At 41.2% G+C, this 26,903-nt stretch overlaps 3 protein-coding genes across 3 annotated transcripts in view; 2 read left to right on the top strand and 1 right to left on the bottom strand.

The window, feature by feature from the left end:
• LOC117494053 (neuron navigator 1-like) overlaps positions 1-14,902 on the bottom strand; it is a 93,998-nt gene extending 79,096 nt beyond the window's left edge. The window contains 2 exon segments of the mRNA XM_034144715.1: positions 349-524; positions 14,293-14,902. The gene's annotated coding sequence lies outside the window, so the exon portion shown is untranslated.
• On the top strand, positions 13,106-20,000 carry csrp1a (cysteine and glycine-rich protein 1a). Its single transcript, XM_034144775.1, has 6 exons — positions 13,106-13,397; positions 16,129-16,238; positions 17,119-17,287; positions 17,990-18,119; positions 18,202-18,298; positions 19,529-20,000. The coding sequence occupies exons 2-6, from the start codon at positions 16,130-16,132 to the stop codon at positions 19,603-19,605; spliced, it is 582 nt and encodes a 193-aa protein (XP_034000666.1). The 5' UTR covers positions 13,106-13,397; position 16,129; the 3' UTR covers positions 19,606-20,000.
• A 3,366-nt stretch (positions 20,001-23,366) lies between these two features.
• Positions 23,367-26,274, top strand: phlda3 (pleckstrin homology-like domain, family A, member 3). The gene is made up of 2 exons (XM_034144778.1): positions 23,367-24,091; positions 25,170-26,274. The coding sequence occupies exon 1, from the start codon at positions 23,650-23,652 to the stop codon at positions 24,079-24,081; it is 432 nt and encodes a 143-aa protein (XP_034000669.1). The 5' UTR covers positions 23,367-23,649; the 3' UTR covers positions 24,082-24,091; positions 25,170-26,274.
• Positions 26,275-26,903: the final 629 nt, after the last annotated feature.

Below are 26,903 nucleotides of genomic sequence, written 5' to 3'. Positions count from 1 at the left end.
CAATAAATGCTCTGGTAACACAGGCCTCTCTGTCTGTGAACTGGAGGACATCAGCAGCGCCTGTGAGTGTCTCTGTGTGTCACCCAGCCTGAAAAGTCTACAATAAATAAATGTTATCACCTCCATAATGACAACGTCCAAAACAACAGCCACAATGTGCTTTCTGACATCATTTTACACTTTGATGGCCACATAAAGAGGTTCAGAAACAATCCAAAGTGCTGTTAGGAGTCCTCGAAATACACATCTTTCTTAGAAGTCACAACAGTACAAAAATAACCACGTCTGAAGCTCACGGCTTATTATGAAATGTCATGTGCTAGCTCTGCTGTCTCACGAGTGTGTTACCTGTCAATGGAGTAACGGCTCCTTCAGTGGCCGAGCGGCAAAAGCCTTCAAGAGGAAGGTCACACTTCTCCAACGTCCCGGGAAACAATGGGCTGTTTTTTCCTGGATCACTGTTGCATCCTCATCGCTGCCCTCCCATTGGTTCACTGTGCCTCACCATTCATCGAGACAGGAAGCTGTGACAAACAGACACAACACTTTTAGCCAATCCGAGGCCACCGTAACGATGTGACTCATTTTTAAAGTCACTTTCTTTTCTGGAATCAGTGTTCTCATCATTTTACACACGCACAAAGAAATGCGTTGTTATTATGAGTCAGTAACGTAAGTGGAAATTTCCTTAGCCTACAATGACACATATTCTGTCATCCCAAAATGAATCCACAACATATCATCAAGTCGTCTAATAACATTGTATTTCCAGATTGTCAGTGGCAGAGGAACATAGTCTAAATGTATCCTTTTCATCACAACGTTTTGATGTCATACCTGCATAGCTTTCATTCACTGAAGAAAGCCACTTAGCTATAATGACAAAAGGAGGTTTTCAATGAAGCCTAGTACAACCACATGGATAAGTCATCAGGTTAGGAGTTTCACAAGGTTTCTGCAGAGTATGTGAATCACTCACAAAATGGGAAAATGAGGCATGTGTAACACACACGGCCACTCCAGATGCACTCATTACCGCAGCACAGACAGACAAACAAAACCACCCACACAAGCTAAACAGGAGAGAGCCTAATCAGACTATAAACCACACAAACATCACCATGTGTTTCCCTCTATTCTGATTCACTACTACAACTCTCTCACTCTCTCAACTCATCTTGCACTCACACTATAGTACGCTACGCAGGCTGCACCGAGTCCTAGAGCACCCTCAAATGCTGACTCAGACTGATCACATCACGTCACCCCTGGTTACGGTATACCCCCTCCTCTATCATCCCCTCTCCCCTCTTTTCATCCCACTTAAGCTCTGCCTTTCTCTCTGCTAACCTCTCTCTGCCACTCTACCGCCATTTCTGCTGATTGTGATATCACAGTGAACATCCTTTAAAAACACTGCGTATCTGTTCACTAAAACTGTCATTCTGAGCAGCATTACGAGAAGGAGAGGAAACAGGTTCACACAAACAAGTACGCAGAGATTCACAACAACAGTCACATGGTCAAATGCAGAAATAAATTGGGAATATGGACCACAGCTACACTCACCCTCTGCTAGCATCAGGATAGAGCAGTAAGTGAGAGAGTCTCAGTGAGAGGGTCTCTGATCTGTATGCTGCTGAGTTCGCCCCCCCCTGCCTCTGCTTCTCTCTACTTCTGCTTGGCGGGCCTCTGAGCTGCAAGCATGTGCATCTGTGTGTTCCTCTGTCTGTCATTCCTCCCCTCTCTCACGTCATGCCGCTCTGCCGCTGCCGCAGTACGCCTGCAACTGTATCCCCGCCCCTCTCTTTCAGTTTCCTCCCCTCCTCACATTCCCTATCTCTCTCGCGTCTCTCTCTCTTCGTAATGGACCTGTTGGCTTTGCTCCCTCCCTCTTTGAGATGAAATATAAGCCCAGCAAAAGCAGAGACAGGCTGGTCCATTAGCTGGATGAGTGTGGTTTGTGTGTGTATGTGTGTTTAGGGTGAGGGGGGCGGGGATAAACTCACACATGGCTGTCTGTAGTGTGAGTAATACATGGTAATTAAGCAGATGTAGCCACAAATGGGAAAAGCCAAAAACCATCATCCGGCTTTTAAAGTCTAAAGTGGTGGTAAGAAAATGCAGGATCAAATAAGATGCAAAGAAAACAGGGAATGGACTTGAAAGATCTGCTGACAGCAAAAGAAAATGTGCAGAAACACACACATAGACCTGATGTCTATATCTGTGTCCGTACTCTGCGCATGCCTGCATGACTAAGCATCCTGAAGGAGGAACGACCCATCCATCTCTCCTATAGTCCCAAACCTCCAATGAAAGAAGAAATTGGGAGATATAAAAGAGGAGAGGCTGAAATAGGGTTAAACCCTCTATTGATGTATTTTCCTGTTGCAGACAAATAGATAGTAATGTAATAAATCCCATATCTGACCTTGAATTTAGCTTCCTCGGTCCGTCTATCCATCCTCATGAAACACAGGCTTTATAAATCTCATCACATGTAGCCAATCCACCTGAAGATCCCGTTTACAAACTGCATTTTTTTTGTTTTGAGACTCACTGCTGACTTCAGTGGTTCTGTGTGCAACGCCGGGGGAATGAAAGTGTGACACTGAGATTTTAAACACGAGGAGGGTTAAGTATTTAGTCTGGTTTGTTTGTCCTAGAGCAGGATTACAGAAAAACAACTGGCTTGGTAGAAGTGTGTCGCACGTCAAAGGAAGAAGCCACACAATCTTGGAGCAGATTTAAATTCATGGGGCGGATTCACAAATTATTTTTCACTCATGTTGACATGTGCCATTCTAGTTCACAATATGTTTGTTTTGAGTTGAATAGAAAATAACCTGCTGACTTTCTGATTTATTTTTTGCCTCCCAATCTATATTTTCTCCCCAGACATTTTCTGTCTTTCTCTGAATCTCAGTCTCTTCCTCTTTGGACAACCTCTGTGTCTTTCCTCTCTTCTCACATTTCTGCTGTGCTGGCTTACAGTTTGACACACTGACATAAGGGACTGTGCTGAATATTTAATGAAGATTGTGATACACAAGTAATAAAATACGTGTGTCATTTCCCTTTTTTTACAGTGTACTTCCAGCCGCATCAGAGACTGCTAAAAGGCTATTTCTGAGACCTTTGTTTTTCACTTATGGTGTGCCATGTGTCAATCAATCATTTGACTGAATGGTCCGTAAAGGGTCTTTGCAGTCTTGATGTTGCAGTGCAGCCTGGGAGCTCTCTGGCAGATCCCATATTGATCAGGCATCGACCGGCTGCGCTAACACTGGACTTGGCCTGGAGGTCTCAGCTGAAGAGAGACAAATAAATAAAGGGAATGTGTCCTCTCAAACCGCAGTATGCAAATAAATACATAAACTGATCAGCCAACCATGATTAATTAATAAATTCTATTAGGACACAGTCCAACAAGCACAGCACCTCCCCCACACATACAGTACAGAACATATGCACACTGACTGTACACATCACCCCCCCCCCCTCTTTTCCCCCCACATACAGTACATTATGCCCTTCATGCTGGACTACAATCACTTAAGTGCTCACCTCCAAATACTCACATTAATCTCAAGGCCGCCCCTTCTGCTTTTTTCAGCTCCCATCAGGGAATTCAAATGTTTGAAACTCAATTTAAAATCAGCCACAAGCCCCAACACACACACTCATGATCTGTGCTTTGTCTCAGTGGCTCATGAAACGGGAAGTGACTTGTAACAGAGGGATTATGGGTAGGAGCGTGCAAGCGCCTGTGATGAGTGTGTGTGTGTGTGTGTGTGTGTGTGTGTGTGTGTGTGTGTGTGTGTGTGTGTGTGTGTGTGTGTGTGTGTGTGTGTGTGTGTGTTTTATGGGGCGGGGGGTTAATGTCATAGCTAATCTTCTGACGTCCCCCAAAGCATGTCCCCCCCCCCTGAGAGATGCTGTTTTGACAATGGGACACTTGTGTCACTGTCACCCCGAGGGGCATCTGGATGGATGGGGGGCGGGGGGGCGCTACTCTAACATGATGACTGTCTGGGACATGCAGCCTCAGATGTGCAGTCTTACAGAAAAAAAAACATTTTAATGATAAGTCAAATGGTGTAAGAATTCAACACAAAACACAGAGGAAGTACTGCTAAAGAACAGAGGTTAATGTAGCTTTGAGGAAGTTCACTGTGAGAGTTTCTATCAAATAACCAGGCAAGTTCACCAACAACATGTTTGTCTCTGCTTGACTGCATCTGATGTGAGTGCACTTTAGCACACTAGATGGCATTAGAGTGTTTCTCAGTTTAAAAGAAAGCCAGTAAAGCTAGTGTATGACATTTTCATATTTGCTCGTACTGTCACCATATCCTTAAAAAGTGCATAAGATAACCAATCAGAGCAGGAGTCTCTAGCAGCACTCTAAAATGATTTAAAATAATGTTACTGCATTGACTATTTTTCTCCTCAAATGTTTTTAGAAGTAGCTGTAAAACTAGAATGGTTGCTCTGTGGTCTGTTTTCAACATGGCATCACAAACTTTGTTCATTCCACAGCTTAAAAGTAAAGTATGTTAAATATGTTGCTGAGAACATTTGAGACTAAAAAAGGGAAAGCAGTTGGATCTTGAAGAATGGCACAACAGGAGGGAAGCTGCCAAGAGAAGCAGATCTACAACTACTGGAATACTAGCAATAACAGCTTCATGTAATATAGCTTAATGACAGTAGCACATCGTTATAATGCGTGGGTGTTTTTCTGATTCATTCTGAGAGTGTACACCCTCACAATTAACACTTTCAATAATCTTTACACAATATGTCCAACACTGTGATTCTGACAAAGTTTTATAAAACATATTCTTTGCACAATTTATACTAAAGATATGTTTCAAAAAAATAAAATCCTATGTTTAAAATATGCAAGAGGCATTATGTATTGTCATTTTTGACCCACAAATAGACAATTTAAACTCCTGAATGTGGATTTTTATATATTTGAGAGCGTTATTATTCCTGTTCTCTCTGTACATAACTCTGCAGATTTTCCACATGTTTAATGAGTTTTGTGTCTCTAAATAAAGTGAATAAAGAATACATTTAAAAAAAAAAGTAAAAAAAAAGACACATCACACACTGTGAACAAATAGATCCTAACAGAGCTTCTAGCATGGCTGGAGTTTTAATCACGTTTAAGTCAATGGTTTTTTAGACTTGACATTTGCAAAGCTGCGTAGCCATGACTCATTACTACAGCAGTCTTTTTCAAAGTCTGAGACTGTGGGCCTCCCCTCAGACAAAGCTTGGGAAGAGGCACCCTTCACCCCCCTCTGAGTTTACTCGCTTAATTCCCACAATTCATGGATGCCTATGGGGTCATGATTATGTTATTTGCTCCAATAGAAAACTCAATTGAGCCCAGATAGCCTAATATTGCTGTTGGACTTAACTTCAGCCTACACCTAATGCATTATAAATGTCTGTCCCAGGGCATTTCTATATGGATGTATAATCTTACAGATTTCAATGTACATCAGCCACATCTGCTGATAGTAACTTTTGAAATGTCCCTTTAAAAACATAGCTGCTTTGGGGTATGCAGTAGGCTTGTTCTGCTGCGTTCACACCGGACGCGATGCGATGTTTGGGGGCGGCGCGATTACATGTAAAGTCAATGCAGAGACGCGGACAGACGCGAATTCGCTCCGGCGGCGAGCATGAAGCGGTGGACGCGAATTCCGCGGCGCGATTGAGACGATTGAAGGGGGCCGCGACAAAAACGCTCGAGTTCAATTTTTTCAACTCGAGCGTCATATTACAACGTTAGCTTAGCCTGGTCGATCCGATCTCCATTCAGAAAACACGCATTTTAAAAGGTTTTTCACCTGCCGTCTTGTCTGCAGACTTGTGAAAGCATTAATTCATGGTAACGGGTATCAGTATGTTTTTACTTCGGCATCATTTTGCAACGTGTATTACAATTAAATCACGGTAAAATATGTTGATTTGTTGTAGTTGTAGCCCCGTAGCCAGCGCGTCTTGTTTGAATGATGCAAGTGGCAGTTCAGAACCCCCCCCCCCCCAACCCAGGGACAACACTGACAGCAAACACAAAAAACAGAGAGAAGCCTGCCACAGATCGTCACAGGTAAGCACAGCTGTAACCTCTTCTGACCTCTTCATATTGTCTTTCTTTTATTACAGCTTTGTACAGGTCTTGCATGAATCTGTCATACTGAACTATGTATTTCTTTGTCTACATAAAAGTAGAAATCTAGAGCTAACGGAACAGTGTAAATTGTTATTTTTTAAAGATGAGCCACTCCACTTTCATCAGCCCCTGCTCATCCCTTCTCATGCTCCTCCTGTTGACACAGTTGGTACATGTTTCCCTATAATAACCTGTAAATTAGAATCAAATGTTCAGTATTTGACATTATCTTTCAGTTAAACAAGCAGGGGAAAAAACAAAATGGATGTAGTACTGTAACTTAACAATAGTAGTTAACGAGAGCATTTTATGAATTGAAAGAATTGTTTAAAATTGAAAAAATATATTGTAAATTCTAAAGTTTAGAATTGTAACAGGAAACATTTGTTTGATATAAAATCGAACCAAGGTTTAGTTAGAACTTAATGTATCCATTATCCAAACTCAAAAAGTAAAAAGCAACACACAGTAGTTCAAACATTTAGCTTAGTCAATGGTCAGATCCATGTAAGCTGAGAGTTGTGGAGTAAACACTGCTCTTCTTTCACTCCTGCCTGAGGGTCACTCAGAAGAAAGGCTGCATACCTTTAAAACAGCATACCTGCAGTTTGACCTGTTTCTAGTTAAGACTTGTTTAAAGGCAGGGCTGCTATTGACATTCTGTAGTACTGGGCTCTGTGACACTGACCTGAAGCACGGGGGATCTGTTTACAGTTTGCCATTTACCTTACACCTTCCTCTGATGCTTTACTCTCAGATTGTTGGAAGGGACTGTCTTTTACAAGCGATCAGCGTCAACAGAAATGGAAGGAACAGAAGAAACAACCATAAGTAGCCTTTTCTTATTTTATGTAATCTTCTTACATAAAAGTCATTCCTTTAGGCTTCACCTTTGTACTAACACTTTACATTTTATTACCTTGTTTTGCTCGTTTTGGTGCCGTCTCAGAATGGAGAACAGCGTCAGATCCAAAACAAGCTGGTTGGCTATTTTCTCAAGACCTTCTCTACAGTGACAGAGAATCCAACAGCCTCTTTCTGAGCATGGACATCAGAAAAGACAAGGAGGAGCAGGACCAAACTTTAGTCAAGTTCTACAAAAGAGACAATGTTCGATGGACTTCGCCGCTTCTTTGCAAACTTCAAGGTAGTCCCTTGCAAATTATATGGCACTACTTCTAAAAAAAAAACACCACATTGCTCAATTTAGAGATTAAGATTGAAAATGTGTGTTTCTTCCTAGGTGATGTTGCAACAGGAAGTGGGGTCGACCGTCACATGATGTCAACCGTTATCTTCAAGCTAATGAGTGGATTCCATATCAACTTAGGTTAGACAACACAACATAAACACACAACAATGCTGACTATATTCAGAAGTTACAAGCCTGTAGACCACTAACTATAATTATTAAAACTCAAAAGTTTATATCATTATAGAGATAACTAATGCTAAATGCGCCAATTTATGCCAATATGCAAAAGTAATGAACGTCAAGTGCTGCTGTTAATTAAAGATAGAAATGTAAAGGTTAACTATCAAAGAAAATTATCTGTTTATTAATTTAATTAAAAAGATAGATAATCTAATACGGTTTTCTGATTTTGGTTTTAAAAAAACTGGCCTTGATGATTAAAGGTGGGGTAGGTAAGTTTGAGAAACCGGCTCGAGATACACTTTTTGTTATATTCCATGTAATGCTCTTAACATCCCGATAGCAATGAATATCTTAAGTGCTTTGACAAAAAACCCATAAAATAATTTCATCTGTGGAAGCCGTAGTACTGTAAAAAGCACGACCAATCATTTTAGCCAGCCCGGCTAAAATAACTGGATGGCCTACCTGCCTGTCAGCCTTCCATCTGTGCACAAACTTATCTCGTGCTTTCATTGGTCATGTGCGCGTTCGTGTGTGTTGGAGGAGGGGCTCTGTAATGCTGCGTTCACACCGGACACGATGCGAATATTCGCTTCGCTCTAATCGCTCCTATCGCATCGCTCTAAACGCTCGAGTTTCACCGCGGCTGCCAGCTGTGTTTACTCGCATCTTTCAAACAAGACGCGCTGGCTCGGGAGCTACAACTACAACAAAATGAACATATTTTACCGTGATTAAATTGTAATACACGTTCCTAAATGATGCCGAAGTAACAACATACTGATACCGGTTAGTAAAAACCATGAATTAATGCTCGACAAGTCTGCAGACAAGACGGCAGGCGAAAAACCTTTTAAAATGTTTTCTGAATGAAGATCGGGTCGACCAGGCTAAGCTAACGTTGTATATGCTCATTCCACACTCATAACAACGGTCTACAGACATAAATAAACCAGCGACTGTATTCGCCATGGCACAGACAGTCTGTGGTTTGTACTTGTTTAACTTTTGTCCAGTTTCTGAACAGATATGAGGAGCTGTGAGCTCTGTGTGCTAACTGCTAACAGCTAACGGCTGATGTTGTGTGGTTGAACGTCAGTGACGGCAGGCTGAGATCCTCACCGCTGATTGGCTTCCGCGAGAACGCGTCACGTGAATTTAACGCTCGAGTTGAAAAAATTGAACTCTCGCGTTTAACGCGGCACCGTTCAATCGCCTCAATCTCGTGATTCGCGCCGCGTCCACCGCTTCATACGCGCCGTCGGAGCGAATTCGCGTCTGTCCGCGTCTCTGCATTGACTTTACATGTAATAGCGCCGCCCCCAAACATTGCATTGCGTCCGGTGTGAACGCAGCATAAGGAAGTGGCAGATCTTTTCCGGCTGTGTATTTTCAAATTCTAGCGCACTCGAGCTACCCCACCTTTAAAGGAACAGACGATTTAAGGGACAAGTATGTAAGAATGATGATTTGAGTCTTGAGTTGAAGTCTTAAACTCAAATACAAAATCCACACTTACAGCCTTAAAGGTCATTTTTCAATGTATCTCAAAACTTTTTTGGCATTAAACTTGTGCTCTCAATTTGTCACTGTTTCAGGAAGTGCAGCCATCACAAAAGTATTTGAAGGTGAGCCCGATCACCTCACCCCCTCAGTTTCAGATGGACTGCTGGACAACGACATGTTCGCAGTGGCGGGGCGGATGATCGGCCACACCTTCCTGCACGGCGGCCCGAGTTTCCCCGGACTCAGCCCAGCCATTGTTCACATCCTCTTTGGAGGATCGCTGGAGACCACTCCTCTGACACTGCGGGACTGCCCTGACCTTGATATTCGAGACACTGTGAAAATGGTGAGCATTGAGTTTAAAGTTACAATATGGAAGCTCTCAGGTGTGTTTTTGGATCCCTCCTCCAAAAGATACAAACAGTGTGCTGCTTGCGATTCTTTTTCACGCGAATGTGGCTCCATACCACTGACACCCAGTTTGTACAACATCAAACAGCTATAGTGACTTAATATGTTAACTAAAAAGCTTTAAGATTCATTACTTCAAAGACTCAACCGTCAACATGAAAAATATATATTATATTTCCAATTCAAATGCTCTCTTTATCTGTCACTCAATACTGAACTCAGCATCTTAATAGCTCAATCGATTTCTATGCAGCCTGCATTGTTAAACCATGTTTTTGATCATGTTTTGTTACAGCTTGAAGGAGATGCTGAGTTAAAATATATTGACGCCGTCCATCAGCTCTGCCTGTCGTGGGAGCTGCCAGCACCGAATGCCACCAACAGGAAATGGTTGTCTGAAAAGCTTCTCCTGCATGCTGTAAATGTTCACTCTGCTTTATTCTACAACTTCACCACAAAATACACTGTCATTACAACATGTCCCAAAGAAGTATTCCAAAGAGGGTTTCCCACATCCTTATTGAGTCATATTTATATTTACAGAGACGGATGTCTTTCAATGTTGATAATGTCTCAGAAGAAGTACATTTTAGCCTTTTTTTCAAATCACATGTTGTCAACCAGATACCCAGTTGACTACTGGTTAGCAAGAAAAGAGGGACAAAATCTGAGCGTCAGAAGTCCCTCTGCATCCACAACAGAATCTAACAAAACATGTTTAGCATTTGATTTAGCATTGATTTAGTTAAAGCCAGAGGCTTAGTGACATTCATATTTGCTTATGAAGTTCTACAATTGTTGTGAGTTCAGAAATTAAACGCAAAACATCTTAATTGAACTATAAATCATCAGAGAAGATCACTGATTTTGTATACAATATGTCATGTGTCCCGTATTTCAGGTCATCGAGCGAACAAGGCCTCAAATCAATCAGTTCCAAAAAGGCTTAAAAGAGACAGGACTGTGGTCGCTTCTCATTCACCGAAGAGATGTAATCCCAATCCTGTTCCCCAGAGAATCAGAAGCACAGGTCACACCTCAGGTAAAGCAAAGCTAACAGAAGTCCAATGCCGCAAACACCTAGCCAAACAAATCCTATGAGACTGTAATCTTCAACAATGTATACTAGTTTGTTTTGAATACAGCTGAATTTGCATGTGTGTTACCAGATGATCTTGGATTGCATCATCTGGCCCTCGTCTATAACCTTCGTCTTTGAGAGCTACAGAGTCAAGGACGAGGACGAATCCGATGTCGTGGATGTATGTCGAGTATCTGGATACTTGAAAACATTCATTGAAAATGGTACGCATGATTACGTTTTCTGTATAATCTTTTAAGCTACTGCAGCATTGAAGCGTTTCAGCAGATTCTGTCTTAACTGATCAACTGTTTTTCTTAAAAACAGCATCTCCCGCTGAGCTTAAGAGCCTCATGAAGTTCTGGATGGGATGGGAGGTGCCGGCCACAGAGATGAGAGTGGAAATAGTCGAGGCCCCTCTCCCGACAGCTTTAACTTGTTTTGAGAATCTGAGGCTCCCGAGGCATTACACCTTGTACAAAACATTTGATGAGGACTTGTGTGCATGCATATCAACCAGTTACGGCGGGTTTGGTCGTATCTGAAGGAGAATTATGTTTACTTACTTACTTGAAGGACAGATGAGATTCATAATGATTGTAACAATCACTTTAAAAGTATGTCAATTAAATGTGTGGAACTTGCCAATGTGTGTGTGTGTGTGTGTGTGTGGAAACACAATGCAATGGGCCGTCGGTTCCGATGGGGTCCTGGAACCATATCTCGATATGAGATCGACTCTGTGAACGCACCGCCTGCTGACCAATCAGAGCTCTGTGTGCTGAGTTTAAAGCTATCAAGTTATATTACAGGATAAGGAAAACACAGTTTAAACTGCTGTATGCAAGAAAGAAGGCTAGCAATAAACTGTGGCCGTGTGAACATGTAAATTAATAGAATATCACTTGAAAACTAAAGTATTAGTAACAAATTATGAACTTAGTGCTGAAATAAGTCACTGATAGATCAGTCCACTGGCAACCATTTTGATAGTGAAATCCTCGTTTAAAAGATTACTACATTGATTTAGCATTGGGTTGTCATATCATTGTCACATATTAAGTTGTATCTACAGTATAAGACCTGTGAACACACTGATGTATAAAGTCAGGGAAGTTATTGTTTTAAGCATAAATGTAAACATAAATCATTGGCCTTAGTTTCAAGTTGTGAGTATTTGTTGTAAAATATTAACTTATTTTCAAGATAGCAGAATAAATGAAGGTTGGGACTGTCTTTGCTTTTGAAAAAGCCAAACATTTGAAACTTTCCCGATTAGTTATTTTCTGACAATGTGAAAGATTAAAAGAGAAGCAAATCATCATATTAATTAATCATTTAAAAAACGGTAAGTTGGAATCATACATTCATAAGTTGTCCCTTTCAATGGACAACAATGGCCTTGTTTTTGTACCGGTGGTTATAGTGCCCACAATGACCACACGATGGTAGCAGAGGCACATCAGAGTGACTTTGTGGAGCTCAAGCTCATCTCTGCTTTCCTCAATCCATTTCTATTAATGGTTTCTCATCCATTAAGCAAATCAGAGGGACCTTTACCAGCGACCTCTCAAAGGTCATTTAAGGTTGTGGTGATAAAGTACAAAGGCTGGAATTACTTTGAGATTGCCTCCTGAGTAAGAGGGAAAACAGCTGATACCATTCAACTTTTTAAACTGGTTATCTGTTAAAGGCTCATCACCTTATCATGTAGAACAAGAACATTCCATCAAGAGCTGTTTACACTGGAGTTGGGCTGCTTTTTTTGTTCTTTCAAGTTTTGTCCTGTTTATGAGTTTTAACCGGTTTAATTATATTGAAACCGGTTGAACCGGCATTTGTCAATATGTCACGTTCTGGCAAATTAAAAAAGAAGCCGTCATCATCAAAGTCCAACTTGTTTTGCATGAAGCAGTATGAAAACAGGATTAACAAAATTATGTTGGTGTATAAACGGACTACTAGAGCCACCAGTGTCTGCCAGGCCATGCACAACTTACTACAAGTCTGAGGCTGGTAACATAACAGAGATCACATGTAAAGTAGTGGTGGTGGGATTGGGGGGGGGGGGTTGAGCATGGTTCACGCTGTGTTTATAGTGTAAACAATTTGTGATGATAAGCAAGACATGGCAAAGTCAGTCTCAAAGAAACTGAAGCTGAGGCAGTATGGCAAGATTTTGGATGTAAATCTGATGATAGCCAAAATGGTGTGTGTGTGTGTGTGTGTGTGTGTGTGTGTGTGTGTGTGTGTGTGTGTGTGTGTGTGTGTGTGTGTGTGTGTGTGTGTGTGTGTGTGTGTGTGTGTGTGTGTGTGTGTGTGTGTGTGTGTGTGTGTGTGGGGCACTGTCAGTTCTGCCTCTAGTTTTTAGAAGGTCTCTCTCTTTCTCGCTCTCACTCTCTCGCCCCCTCTCTCTCTCTCTCTCTCTCTCTCTCTCTCTCTCTCTCTCTCTCTCTCTCTCTCTCTCTCTCTCTCTCTCTCTCTCTCTCTCTCACACTTGGCCAGTCAGTCAGAAACTCCCCTGTTGCTCAACACGCAGCAGTAGGTTTGCAGCCTGCAGCAGTAACCACAGAAGCTCCTCCCTTTCAGCCCATCTGGAACAGTGGAAAAGTGGAGAGGCACAAAAGAACAACTCTGTCTGAGTCTCTTTGTATTTTTTAGGGATAAAGACATCAAATCTACGCTACTTTTAAAGGTGCAACTCCTCCACCTTTCTCTGGATCGCCTGTTTCCTGAACACACCCCAGTGCTGCCTTTCTCTGTTCAAGGAATCAAACATCAACTTGTCCATCATCACTGACTGACAGCACCTACAACTGCAGGTAAGCAATGTAAATATATTTCAGCCTGTTTAAGCTTCCTGCTTTCTGCTTGCCTCTAACTGTATCTAATTTCCTGCTCTTTGTACGGTTGCATGATGGGAAAAACACTCGTTCATAATCTGAATGTATTCTCCGTGCAAGTCAGGTCAGAAGAGCCTCTTTTGTTTGAACAGCTATCATGCATTAGAGTTTGTAAAGCTGTATCAATGTGTGCAGCTTAACAGTAACACAATGTGGAACACTAATGTGCAATACAAGACGAATAAAGTATTCAAACATATGTAAGCTCTCTGGTGTGGGCCACAAAGTGTAGAAATGTATATAGAATGAAATAGTAATCCTACTGATGTTATTCTCAGCCTATCACACATATGTCACCAAAGTCACATTGACCTCATGTTCTGACTTCCTCCTTTGTTTCCACATCTTACCTCTCATTCACTCTGGTTAGTTTGAGCATTCCTGTTAATCTGTCTGTGTCCCCACATGTCTAAACTTGCAGAGCCACAATTATCTAGATGTAGCTGGAATCATTTTCAAAAAGACTGCCTTAAATCATTTAGCAGAGACCTGGAATGAATGTAACAGTTATGTTCAAAGTGAATACTTGATATTTACCTCTGAAAGACCAGCAAAAGGAGCCTTCGTTTTAAACAGAGTTATGGCTCTTATAACCTTTAGTGAAGTTAGAGTGCTTGTTATTACTGTATCACTTTGTTTCACTTCTCTATGCCTTTCTGTTTAAGGTCAGATTGACAACTGACAACCCAGTCACTCACATTAACCCTTTGAGATGACGTGACATAAGTTAGACGGGCCCTTATCTGTAGAAATCAAAATAAATATTGACTAAGTTGATTAAATCATCCCATTGTTCACCTTTCTGTTTACTTACTGACATCTTCATCAAAACTCTTCTCATGTCCAAGCTCCTTCCCTCTTTTTCTGCTCCTCATTGATCGTCTTGCTCCCAATTGCTGTAAAACAATGTTCTAGTTAGTCTGCAGGAAGGCTTTAAACGGTTGTTGCTCTATCAATGCCTGACACAACAATATCCCTGAAATGTCTGCTATTACTTTCAGTAAAACCAAGTTCAGGTCCTGCTTCCTGCACTGTAGTATACGAACTGCATTACCGTTACATCAAATAAACCTGATTTGTGAGTTGGCTTCAGTGGAGCTGTTAATATGTATTCTCTCTGATAGAACATAAATAATCAAGGCCTTTGATTTTGCTCTTTGTTTCATTTCCTATACTTCTTCTGCTTCACCATCGTTTCCCTGAATCTTACTCAGTTCAGACTTCTGTGGTAGTGCTAGTCAGTTTCAGACCACATTTTTAAGTTTTAATTTCAATTAGGACTATGGAAGCCTTTCAAAGAAAATAGTTCAATAAAAAAGCCAGAAACTCATTGATCAAGCAAAATAAAACATACTTTATTACTTTTTTAAAGGCCTTATTTTAATAAGCTTGCCTTAGTGGTAGAACTTTGATATGGTAGGTGCAACATAATAAGAATCCTGATGGTTTTATAGTTTATTATTGAACAGTCTACATTTGTTCTATGTAACACTAGTACATATATATAATGAACGTACATCACCAGGGATTAAAGTCACCATCCATTCCAGTTACATCCCAGAAAACAGCAGTGCCTTTTCTTGTGTGCTTACAATGACGGAAAGCCACAGTGTCGCAGCAGACAGTCACACAATGCTCCACCCATACTTTTCTCCAAGCTATGATTTAACATCATACAATGAGCTTGTATTCACATTAGGAAGCATTCTTGTGTCAGCAGCAAAGAAGTTATGTTTGACTTTGGGGTGTTGTATTTACTTTTGAGGAAAGAAAGATAGATAGTCTGGTGTGTCAGGTAAATGCAGGGGGTGTGTCTAAGGGTGATGGAAATAGCCTTAGATCATACTCTGCTTTTAGAGCTCAACTCAACAGAAAAAGCTGCTTTTTTAACATATTTCCTGACTTGTAGAAAAAACCTACAATTTAAGATTAAGAAATCTGCAGAAGTCATGAGTCGGACACAGGCAGGGAGTAGAGGGTGTGAGTCTGGGGCGGGAGGAGGGAGGGTTTTCACGGTCAGGAATGTGGATGCGGATACACTAGAATGGATTGGGAGGGTCATGCCTGGAAACACATTGGGTAGAAACCGGCAGAATGCCAGGGTCTTTCACATTCCAACAACTAAGACTCCTCAAAACCTCACATTTCACATTATTTCTACACTTACTGTCTAACGTTTTCCAAGGAAATCACCTCTAGCCTATTGACAACCAACAAGGAAAAAATGACTGTTCTTGAATGTTCTGCTTCACTGCTGGGTTGCTTGTCTTAACAAAGCCACAGAAAACTAGCAGGAGTAAAATTAGAGTCTCTGGGCTGGCTTTACAAAGCCAAAATTACAGGCAACCAAATCTGGAAGTTTAAATTGGTTTCTTACAACAGAAACTCTTGTAAATGTGTTTACTTGATGGTTGAGTAAAGGAATGTATTAGTTTATTGATACATTTGTTTTTCTATTCAAAGTGTAGTTCCACTGTAGTACAGGCCTTCAAACCAAGAATATATGTATGCCTTGAAAGGAAATACATGTTATTTTAGTTACAGATTTTTGCTGTTTTCTACCACTGTAATCACCGTAAGCTATATCTCTCTGAAACAATAAAATAGCTGTGATAACAATGTGTTTGTGTTTGTGTATGCATTATTAAAGGATGCCATTAGGAGGAGGAAACAAGTGTGGCCGCTGCCAGAAGACAGTGTACTTTGCAGAAGAGGTACTCTGTGACGGACGGAGCTTCCACAGGTCCTGCTTCCTCTGCAGTGAGTAAACTCTCTGCTGCTTCCTGTCAGTCAACCTGAAACCACTGAACTACTGACACTTGTCATTACAGTCACATGTATTACCGACCTAATGTGAACTGCTCAGCTGATCAGAAAGAAAATAAGGGCATGAATACGTGAAACGGCATAAAATAAAAGGCTATACTACATGGTTACCTAAAGAGAAAGTAAAATACACTGTTAAAATGTAGATTATTCTTGTAATTCTTATTCTTAAGTATGAACATTTCTCTCTTCTATAAAAGATATCCTCTTGTATACATTTGATCAGTGAGTCCTAAAAGAGATACTTACTCTTTGATTCTCAGAGGCCAAACATTAAAAATAACTATTTATTTTTCCAACAACCAGCTACAACACATTTGCAGCTATAAAGGATTTTTGTTTTTGTATATTGAAATCATATACATGCATCATAACTGTAAAAAGGTATGAGCATTTTTTTTTTTTAAATGCAATGAAATAGGTTATAAAAGGTCTTTCTCTTCCTCAACTTGAAAAATATGTAGGTTCATAGAGGTCTGAGTGGAGTTATTTGTGTTTCTGCATTGTAAGCAAACATTCCTGTGATGGAATCTAGATGAGAACATACTATTTCAATAGAGCCGTTCCATAAAAGGAAACTAGGAATCCTATCAAAACACATGACTGTGCTCCAAGACGTGGACAAATATGCATTGTGATAACATACATGTACTTAATGTGTGTGTGTGTGTGTGTGGTGTGTGTGTGTATGTGTATGTGTATGTGTATGTGTATGTGTATGTGTATGTGTGTGTGTGTGTGTGTGTGTGTGTGTGTGTGTGTGTGTGTGTGTGTGTGTGTGTGTGTGTGTGTGTGTGTGTGTGTGATTTATCAGTGGTGTGTGGGAAGAACTTGGACAGCACGACTGTAGCTGTTCATATGGATGAAGTCTACTGCAAAGGGTGCTACGGCAAGAAGTATGGACCAAAAGGCTACGGTTATGGCCAGGGAGCAGGGACCCTCAGTATGGACAAGGGAGAGTCTCTAGGCATTACACATGAGGAGTGAGTAACACACCGACACACACTTCCTCCATCCCTTTAAGGTGCTTTATCCTGTTTATCCTAACAATCCTGTTTACTTAAGGATTGATTTTAAGGTCCTCCTCCTGACATATAAGGCCCTTAATGGGCAAGGTCCAAGCTATATTATTAACTCCCTTGTAAGCTACAAACCATCAGGAACACTGCGATCCTCTGCTGCTGGTTTATTAGAAGTTCCCAGAAACAGCGGTAAAAAGAAGTTTGGTGAGGCAGCGTTCATTTACTATGGAACAAATACCTATGGACATCAGGGAAGCCAGTTCGGTGGAAGTTTAAAAAAATAAACTCAAAACACATTTGTACAATTTAGCCTTTTAGGAAGCAAACTCCGGCTCTCTGCTGCAGTTTCTCAATGAATTGCGATACATTTTAACCTGTCAGCCGATTGTGTGTTGAATTTGCACTATCCTCATTTTGATGCACAATTTCATCGTTGTACCTTTGATCTAAATGTATTTTTTACATGTCTACTCTATGCTATTTTTAGTTTGTTTTTATGTCTTTTACTGGTAACTGTATTGTGTGTGATATCAATTTTCTGTGAAATGTCTATGTGAAGCACTTTGAACTGCACTTATTGTATGAAAGGTGCTATATAAATAAAGATTATTATTATTATCAGTATTATTATTTATAAACAAGTTTTCTCTCTGTCTACGTCAGACCTGCTCCCCATCGTCCAACCAGCAACCCAAACCCGTCTAAACTGGCTCAGAAGTTCGGGGGGTCGGACAAATGTTCTCGCTGCGGCAAGGCCGTCTACGCTGCGGAGAAAGTGATTGGAGCTGGGAATGTAAGGGAAAACACACACATGCAAACACATGTGTGGACTCTTGCAAAAAAACGTTTAAAATGTATCTTCTATTTATTTACAGTCATGGCATAAGGCCGGATGTTTCACCTGCGCCACGTGCAATAAGAGCCTGGAGTCAACCACACAAGCTGATAAGGACGGGGAAATCTACTGCAAAGGTAAAAACTGACTAATTTAACACAAGACTTTTGCTACATTGCTGGATATTGCGTTAAGGATATTACTTGCGATAATTAACAGATATGAAAGAGTACTCAGTTGTGCTATACTGCTGCTTTCAGTATTTGGCTAAAATACAACAAATTGCTTGTAGGAAAGTAATCCCAACATAGTTTTATCAAACATATTGAACAAGATTATAGTGATCTTTTTGATTTTTGATGGATGATTACATTTTAAAGGGCAGTTTTTTACTGACACACTTTTACAACTAACTAAATTTTAAATGGCATCGTGTTGAGGATAAAAACTTGTATATTGTGCAGCTCTAGGTTCAATACACATCCGTTAAACTGGCTAAACAACATATAAATAAACCAGACCTAATAGAACAGGATTTGCAACATAATGCAACATGCTTGTTTAGATTGAATTCCTGTTTAAGAGGCCTACAAGTTGTGGCCCATTAGAAGTCTATTATATATAGATAGGCCTAGTGATTTTACTGTATAGTAACTGTATAGTAATTTGCTTTCAGACCTATTTTTAATGCTGGTCCAGAGTTGTGTAGCATAGCAGGACGACCCATCTTGATCCATTCAGGCTGAATTTGTCTGAAAGGATATGATGTATGACTATTATAAAAGCAAGATTGCAAATCCTTGAGATAAGGGGGAAATGATAAGATGCATAACTGAAATGTCCCATCTAAAATGAGAGAAAATAAACTGCAATGTTTTGTACTGTAAGTGGCCAGAGAATAGGTTGTAATACATACAAGAAAACAGCAGAGGGCCCCCTAAACATAAGTAAATCCTCAAGTACACAACGATACAGTACAATTTTCAGGATTAAGAAATGAGTGATGATGGCTGTACTCCATTAAGGTGAGCAAGTGCTAAGGTTTAGTATCATTAATGCTGGCTCACTCACTGGTATCAGTGCCACTTGTGCTTTTCATGCTGTGATGAGTCAAAATGTCTGTTTACAAGAACCCTCAAACACTCTCCTGTCCATGAGGATAGAAGAATAAGTTGTTGTATTCTTTTTATACATATCCGCTTTTACTTTTGAATTTTCACTCAAGAGCCAACAGAGCGGAAATAATGGATTTAATCTCTAATTTTGCAAACATTTTATCATTCAGGAAAGAAAGAAGACATTTGAGGATATGATGTTGATACCACCGTGTGGGGGATTTGTTTTTAATTACCTTTTATTTTCTGCAGCCTGTTATGGCAAACATTTTGGCCCCAAAGGATTTGGCTATGGACAGGGAGCCGGGGCCCTGTCGCACACTCAGTAGAGAGCCCAGGATCTTCAGGTTCCCAGAGAGCTGCAGTACTGCCGGCTTCCTGCAGAGAACAGACTTCTGCCACCCAACCTGAAAGACAAACGCTTGATGAAAAGCTGCATCATAAGATTGTACAGTGGGAAACATAACCCCATCTCTGCCTCATAAAGAACAAATACAGTCAATTGTGCTGCAACAGTCAATCTTTATAAATAACCAAAGTTGAATACTAAAACATTTATTTTCTGTTAAACACTGCTTTCATGATTTGCACTACCTGCTATAACTGTTTTTACGTCTGCTATCTAGATCTCTTTTTCATATTCTATATCATAGAGTAAAAACTGCTTTTCTGTATTTTATGCTTTCCAAACAACATCACAATAAATGAGGTTGAAAGATTTTAATGGCAGGAGTTTTTATTGAGTGCAGAAATAAAATATAAAAACATGTGAATGACCTGTGTGTCTGTGTGTGTGTGTGTGTGTGTGTGTGTGTGTGTGTGTGTGTGTGTGCGTGCGTGCGTGCGTGCGTGCGTGCGTGCGTGCGTGCGTGCGTAATAACTCGATATGAGATCAACTCTGCTGACCAATCAGAGCTCTGTGTGCTGAGTTTAAAGCTATCAAGTTATATTACAGGATAAAGAAAACACAGTTTAAACTGCCGTATGCAGGAAAGAAGGCTAGCAATAAACTGTGACCGTGTGGACATGTAAATTAATAGAATATCACTGCCTATCTTCCGAAATATCTGATTATTATGACATTTGCGGCAAGCAAGCTTACTTAAAGTGGACCTATCATGCTATATTTGAATAATATAGTGTAGGACCATACCTATATAAGGCATATTTATACTTTTTTTTCTTCAAAATACCAAACAGATCATGCATTTTAGCCATGCCTCATTTTGCTCAATTTGACATTTTTTAGCTCTGTTTTTGCAATGGCAGATTCAGTGAGAACAGCACCATCTACAGGCCTGGCATATGTACTACAGCGTCTCCAGCGCTTTCGAACGGCAATGGCCGTGGCTGTCTCCTCCTGATTGGTGGAGTTGGCCCAATAGCCGTAGCGCCACTGTCCTGACGTCAGGACAGTGTTCAAATCTGGATCAGTTTTTATCAGATCCGTTGCAGCCCCTTTTTTAGAGATTTGGGTATGGAGGAAAATAGAGAGGGTTGTGTTTTCTGACACTTGGTGAGTTCCCTGGAACACCGGGGACACATATTCATGTATAAAAGACGTACAAAAGTGCATTTTGCATGATAGGTCCCCTTTAAATATCTTCTGCAACATAAGTAAGTGGAGCAAAGCCATTCAGAGCATTGCGTACAGTCAGCACTGTAAGGGCATGATGACGCCGCCATGTCGCACTTATCATTTCAATCATATCATAATATATCATACTCAAAAACAAACTCTCAAGTGTAATTCAAGCCAGATCCACTCAAGTCTTAAATGAGGCAGTGATATCATAAACCTGTTAATTTACGCATTCAAACAGTTGGTCGTTTTGTTTTACCAACCATTCTTCCTGCACCTTACAGCTGCAACTATGAGGCCTTTATCCTGGATTAATTGTTTTAAGTCATGGATGTTTAAAGTTTAAATTCCTTAGATTTGTCTAACATGATAGTTACTATCATTATTTATCGTTACTTATGATTCTTTCATTCAAGAAGTACACCGCTCTGCTGTCAGTATGCTTCTCCATGTTTGTGATTGGTCAAATATTGCTAACCCCGCCCTTTTCATGTGAACGTGCTCGACTCGTAGCCGGACAGAGAAACCTTACCGGGTTGATAACCAGCATCGTAGGACCGCCTAGCCAGATGGAGTTTGTTAGGGGTAGTTGAGCCAGATAAGATATCAGGATCTGTTGAACTGGCTTCGTCGTACAGGCCTCTGGTTTTACTGGTCTTGTCCTGTTTAAGAGCTTAAACCGGTTTAATTATATATGGAAACCGGCTGAACCGGCATTTGGCAATATAACACATTCTGGCTAATTCCAAAGTAGCCTTCATTAGCTGACAATCTAAATCCAACTTGTTGGGTTTGAGGCTTTTTTACACGTTTCTTGACTGCCTGCCCACATATCTGATCTAAACATAGTAACGTGTATTGGGGAAGATAATTATTTAAAGTTATTATTTAATAATTTTGACATTTATTGTACTTTTTGATGGATGAATGATGCTCAAGGTGAGGGGGCAAAGAATACAACCGAGGGGCAATGCCCCCTTTTGCCCCCTCGTGGTGTGTGTGTGTGTGTGTGTGTGTGTGTGTGTGTGTGTGTGTGTGTGTGTGTGTGTGTGTGTGTGTGTGTGTGTGTGTGTGTGTGTGTGTGTGTGTGTGTGGAAGTATTTGAGGGTGACGTTCTCTGTTCAAGTTTCACTAAATGTCACATGTTCATTGTATCCATTCCTCTCATAACATCGCAGTGACACATCATGGGAAGAGTCCAGTATCGTATAAAGTTGAGAGGAATTTGAGCTGGACTCCACCCACAAGGCTCACTTGTCATATTTGAGGCCCAGTTACCGTAAAGGATGTCATTGTCAAGAATGACAAAAATGTTATTAGGTGACCTAATTAAGCTTTGTCTTGTAGGAGAACAGTGCAGTGAAACCTTAGAGGAATCAGCAGGGCTTTCACGTTTGTTGTGAAAAATGTAACCAGTTTCTACACTAGATTAATTTAAATGTAATAATCACATTCAGTTTGCTGTGGTTGGTTTCACACACCTACCATTATTTTAGGATGTGTAAAAGTTTACAATGTATAAAACATATACAAAATATACCAGAACTGGAATATTTTCAACAGTTTGTTGCAAGTAGGCCTACACTTCAAAAAAAGATTAATAATTGTCTGATTTGTCATCCATTTGTCTCATTCTGTATCTGCTCAAATAAATGTCTTTCTAAAGTTTCATTTCTTTCTCACGCACTCACATATTACAACATCTGACATCTTAAGCCTCCCACTCACATTCCAGCTCTAAAAGAGAGACACAAGATAAATCAGCTCATCATAAACACTATTTGGAACTTGGAATGATAAATATAAATAGTATCATAAATGTGAAGCAAATCATGTATTTCTAAGTAGCCTACTGACAGGAGTGCAGCAGTTCTCTTTGAGCCTAAACTGGACATGTACACACACACACACACACACACACACACACACACACACACACACACACACACACACACACACACACACACACACACACACACACACACACACACACACACACACACACACACACACACACACACACACACACACACACAGGATGCTGAACTCTCTCCCCTCCCTCCCCCTCTCTGACATCTCTCCCCTGAACTCTCCACCCTGCCTCCGACCTTTCTCCCCTGCCCCAAATGGTCCTGGACTATAACCCCCTAACTCACTTTTCTGCCCATCTCCGCTGCTACTGCACTGAAACTGTACTTTGAACACTTAAATTATATTATTAACATTTTAAACTGTATACCCCGGTTATCTAGGCCCTTTGTTTTGTTTAATGTATACCATGTTTATCTAGGCCCTTTTTGTTTTTTGTTTGATGTATATATGTCACACAGTAGGACTGCGGGAAACGATATTTCGAGATTTCTGGATGTACAACATGTAGAATTCTTGACAATAAAGCTGACTTTGACTTTGACACACACACACACACACACACACACACACACACACACACACACACACACACACACAGGATCTCCTCCTGCCGTCACCACGAGGAGGCGGGGAAGGTCCACAGTGGAGCCGGGCATGTTCAAACATATCCAGGCAGACCAGCCTACCAACCTCCATGAAGAGCTGTCAGTGGGGCTTGGATTGTATTTATACGCGGACTATAAGAGAAACTGTATTGGCTATTAATATTAATGTCGTAGCTAAAACCGATAAGTTTTCCCGGGGGACACCTGACACCGACAAAGTAACGGATGTGTATGTGGGTAAATCTTGAGCCGCATCACTCCTGAGCAGGCTACTGTGTTCCGGCTCTGTCTGAAGACTTCGCCTCAGTGTGGCCATGTCGCTCCCGGCCAAAGTGATGCGAGACGGGCTGCTGGAGAAGCGCAGCAGCGGGCTCCTCCAGCTGTGGAAGAAGAAGCGCTGCGTGCTCACCGAGGAAGGGCTGCGGCTGCACAACTGCAGAGGAGGCGGCGGCGGAGGGGGGGATGCTCGTAGCTCGGCGTGGAGCTCCAGAGCCAAGGAGCTCCGCTTTGAGCGCATGGCCACAGTGGACTGCGTGGAGTACAAGCGAGGGCTGGTGTATTTCACCGTGGTCATGGCCACAGGGAAGGAGATAGACTTTCGGTGTCCTCAGGAGGGCACGGCGTGGAACGCGGAGATCGCTTTGGCTCTGGTGCGCTATAAGAACCTGCAGGCCGTGCAGACAGGGAGGAACAGGCACCTGTCCACAGCACACCTGGGCAGCACTGGGGAGGATGAGGAGCTCTGAGCTGGTAACGGTAAGCCTTCATCGGGTGGTGACATAATCAAACGTAGCCAATAATTGGTTATTCTATTCATTACACTATAATAAAGGATTGTCTGTTTGGGGGGGTTGGGCACCACAATCTCCAAAATCTGAATTGCCTTAGGTTCATCAACGTTGTGTCACTGAGATTGGCAGTAAAAAAAACAAATCAAAGAATCACCTAAACACAACAAGATACATTTCACAAAATACAGTGTTTACCAATTTGCCACCATAACCCCCCAAAAGTCCCCTTTCAGTGCAGCCGCTGACATCACCAATATGTTTTCCATCCTGTGGTTGAAGGGGAGCTAGAAACAAACAAGGTGGTGCAGTGATTGAATGGAATGAAAACACCCCCACTCTTGGGTAATGAGGTGCCACATGGCTGAGCAGCACTCAAGCCCTAAGCTAAAGGTTATTTACAAGTACCACTTTAGTGTGTATATGTTCCACTGCAGATTTGAAGACGTGTCGGTTTTTCCTTACTATGGTCAACAGCCATACTGCACCACAGTCGTCTTAGGACACAAACCCACTCTCACTTCAGGACATAATAACGATGCAATCTGAGCCTCCAAAATAACATCTGCCTGCCTCTCCCTCACTAGGCAGCCAAGTATTTTTAAACACACACACATGCACCCACACATACACACATGAACTGCCTTCTCTTGTTTTTTTGTAACTAACCCTAAAACAAATGGACATATGGGGCGATCAGAGGTTAGCACCCCATACATTTTTTCCCAGCTTTTCCGCATGTAGAACACAGGGAGTGCCATGACATGACAACAGCGTTATTTAATGAAACTAGTGACTGAAATCTAAAATGTTCATGAACTGAGTGTGTAAGTCTGAACTATGAGCTCACAGTCCAGGAATCCACAGCGATGCTTTCTTAAGAGAGCTGCAGTAGTCAAGGGCCCAAATTAACTCAGTCGCCGTGGTAACAGTGCAACATAACTCACTACAAATGCTCTTTGAAGAACACCATCAGCTGCTGCCCCTGTGTCAGATATATAAAGTTAGAATTAAATATTAAAATACACTTTTCTCTTTTCCTCCAGCCTTTCTACGTCATGGTAGTGAACCAATCCGCGTTGAGAATGGTCGAGGATACCAGATCCATCTGATCGATCCTGTGGTGCAAGGCATGATGGGATGTACAATACTGCCATCAGTGAATGTGGATTAAAGGACCAGGAACCGCCGTCACAGACACTCTTCTAGTCTTCTTAAATGTGCTTATTCACGCTGTCTTACAAAGCCTAGGAATCTGATATATTGTAAGCATTGACAAAACCTCATTGACTGAGGTCCTGCCTAAGGAAAAGATGGCAGACAGAAACTGTGTAGCTGGGACACTTTTTGCCCTTGTGCCTTGATGTTTCCAAATATCTTCCATTTTGGACATAATTTGCCAATGTTTTCCAACGTTGTTGAAAAAGGAGTCACTTTATTTTTTCATTGTTGCTTTCGATAGAAACATATCGCTGAGTTACTGGCTTTGAAACTGTTTGTTATAGACTGAACAGATCTGCATGCTATTTCTTAAGTTGAACATGAAGTACAAATATTTTGCTTATATTCATTGCACATTGTATTCTATATATTTGCTGAAGCCATGTACAGTATTACCATACAATCTTAAAAAGATTAAATACATTTGTGTCTGTAATCCTGAAGTCTTTCTATTTTTAAACAATGCTTCAGTTCTCTACACGAGAACATTACATGTCTCTAAGAGCTAAACAGTCAGCTGCAATTTATTTTAGGTCCACAACATTAATTGCTAAGCTCATCTGTTTCCAGTTGTGGTGTAACCTTGCTGTTAAAGCCTCTGGAAAAAAACACACACATCCCCAGACACAAACACACACTCTGGGACAGTGCTGTCTTGTGTGTGTGCTGAAGTCAGGACACCTTTTGTTCAAAACAGTATGGAGGACTAATGAGAAGCACAGTGAGCCTGAGGCATGTGCACACAAACATCCACCCACACATACGTACGTAGTCACCTACAGAAGTCTTATGTGCACACCCATCAGAACATTTAGCATCAGCAGACTCTCATTAGCGAGGCCTAGTATATATTGTTCATATAGCAGTGCGTTTGTGAGTTGTGTGTGGCGCTGGGGCTCTGTGCAGGTCGGGAATAAAGGTTTGATTGTGTAGCGACTTCTCGCATTACTGTGGAAAACCCCAGAGCTAGCCACACGGTATGAGTCAGCAAAGGGACCAGGAGCACTGCAAGGATACACCCAGTGATGGATCATTGGTCTAAACTGTTTGTGTGTGTGTGAGTGTGAGTTACTTTATGTGAAGGAGATCTATGGAAGAGTGTGAGGTAGTGGTTATGTGCAATGTGTCCTTAAAGTCCAGTCCTTCAGAGTGTGTGCTCACACTCCTCAGTGGAATGCCCTCTCTAAACATCATAACTTTTTATCCAGGGTGTCTGGTCTTCTCTGCTGATAAACACACAGACATTGACCTGCAATTTTTATAAACAAAGTCCTAGAACATGAGCCTATCTAGAGTTGGATGAGTATTAGTCGGAAAAGGAGAGACATTAAGTCAAAAAGAAAAGTAATTTGATCAGTCCTTGTAAAAGAGGAAGTGTGTGTGTGCATACTTCTTAAACAAGGCCCAAAATACAACTTCAAAAGTGTTTACCAGTTTTTTTTCAGGCTCTACCAAATGAAGCTGCTGTGTGAGTGTTAAACCACTAGAGGTCTGTCTTTATCCTGCCATGAGAAAAATCATTCTACACACTGTTGATTGGGTTTGTGTGTGTGTCTCAT

The sequence above is a fragment of the Trematomus bernacchii genome, unplaced genomic scaffold, assembly GCF_902827165.1.
Source record: "Trematomus bernacchii unplaced genomic scaffold, fTreBer1.1, whole genome shotgun sequence".
Taxonomy (NCBI): domain Eukaryota; kingdom Metazoa; phylum Chordata; class Actinopteri; order Perciformes; family Nototheniidae; genus Trematomus; species Trematomus bernacchii.
Note: the sequence above shows the minus strand (reverse complement) of the source record. Positions and strands in the feature narration are given on the sequence as shown.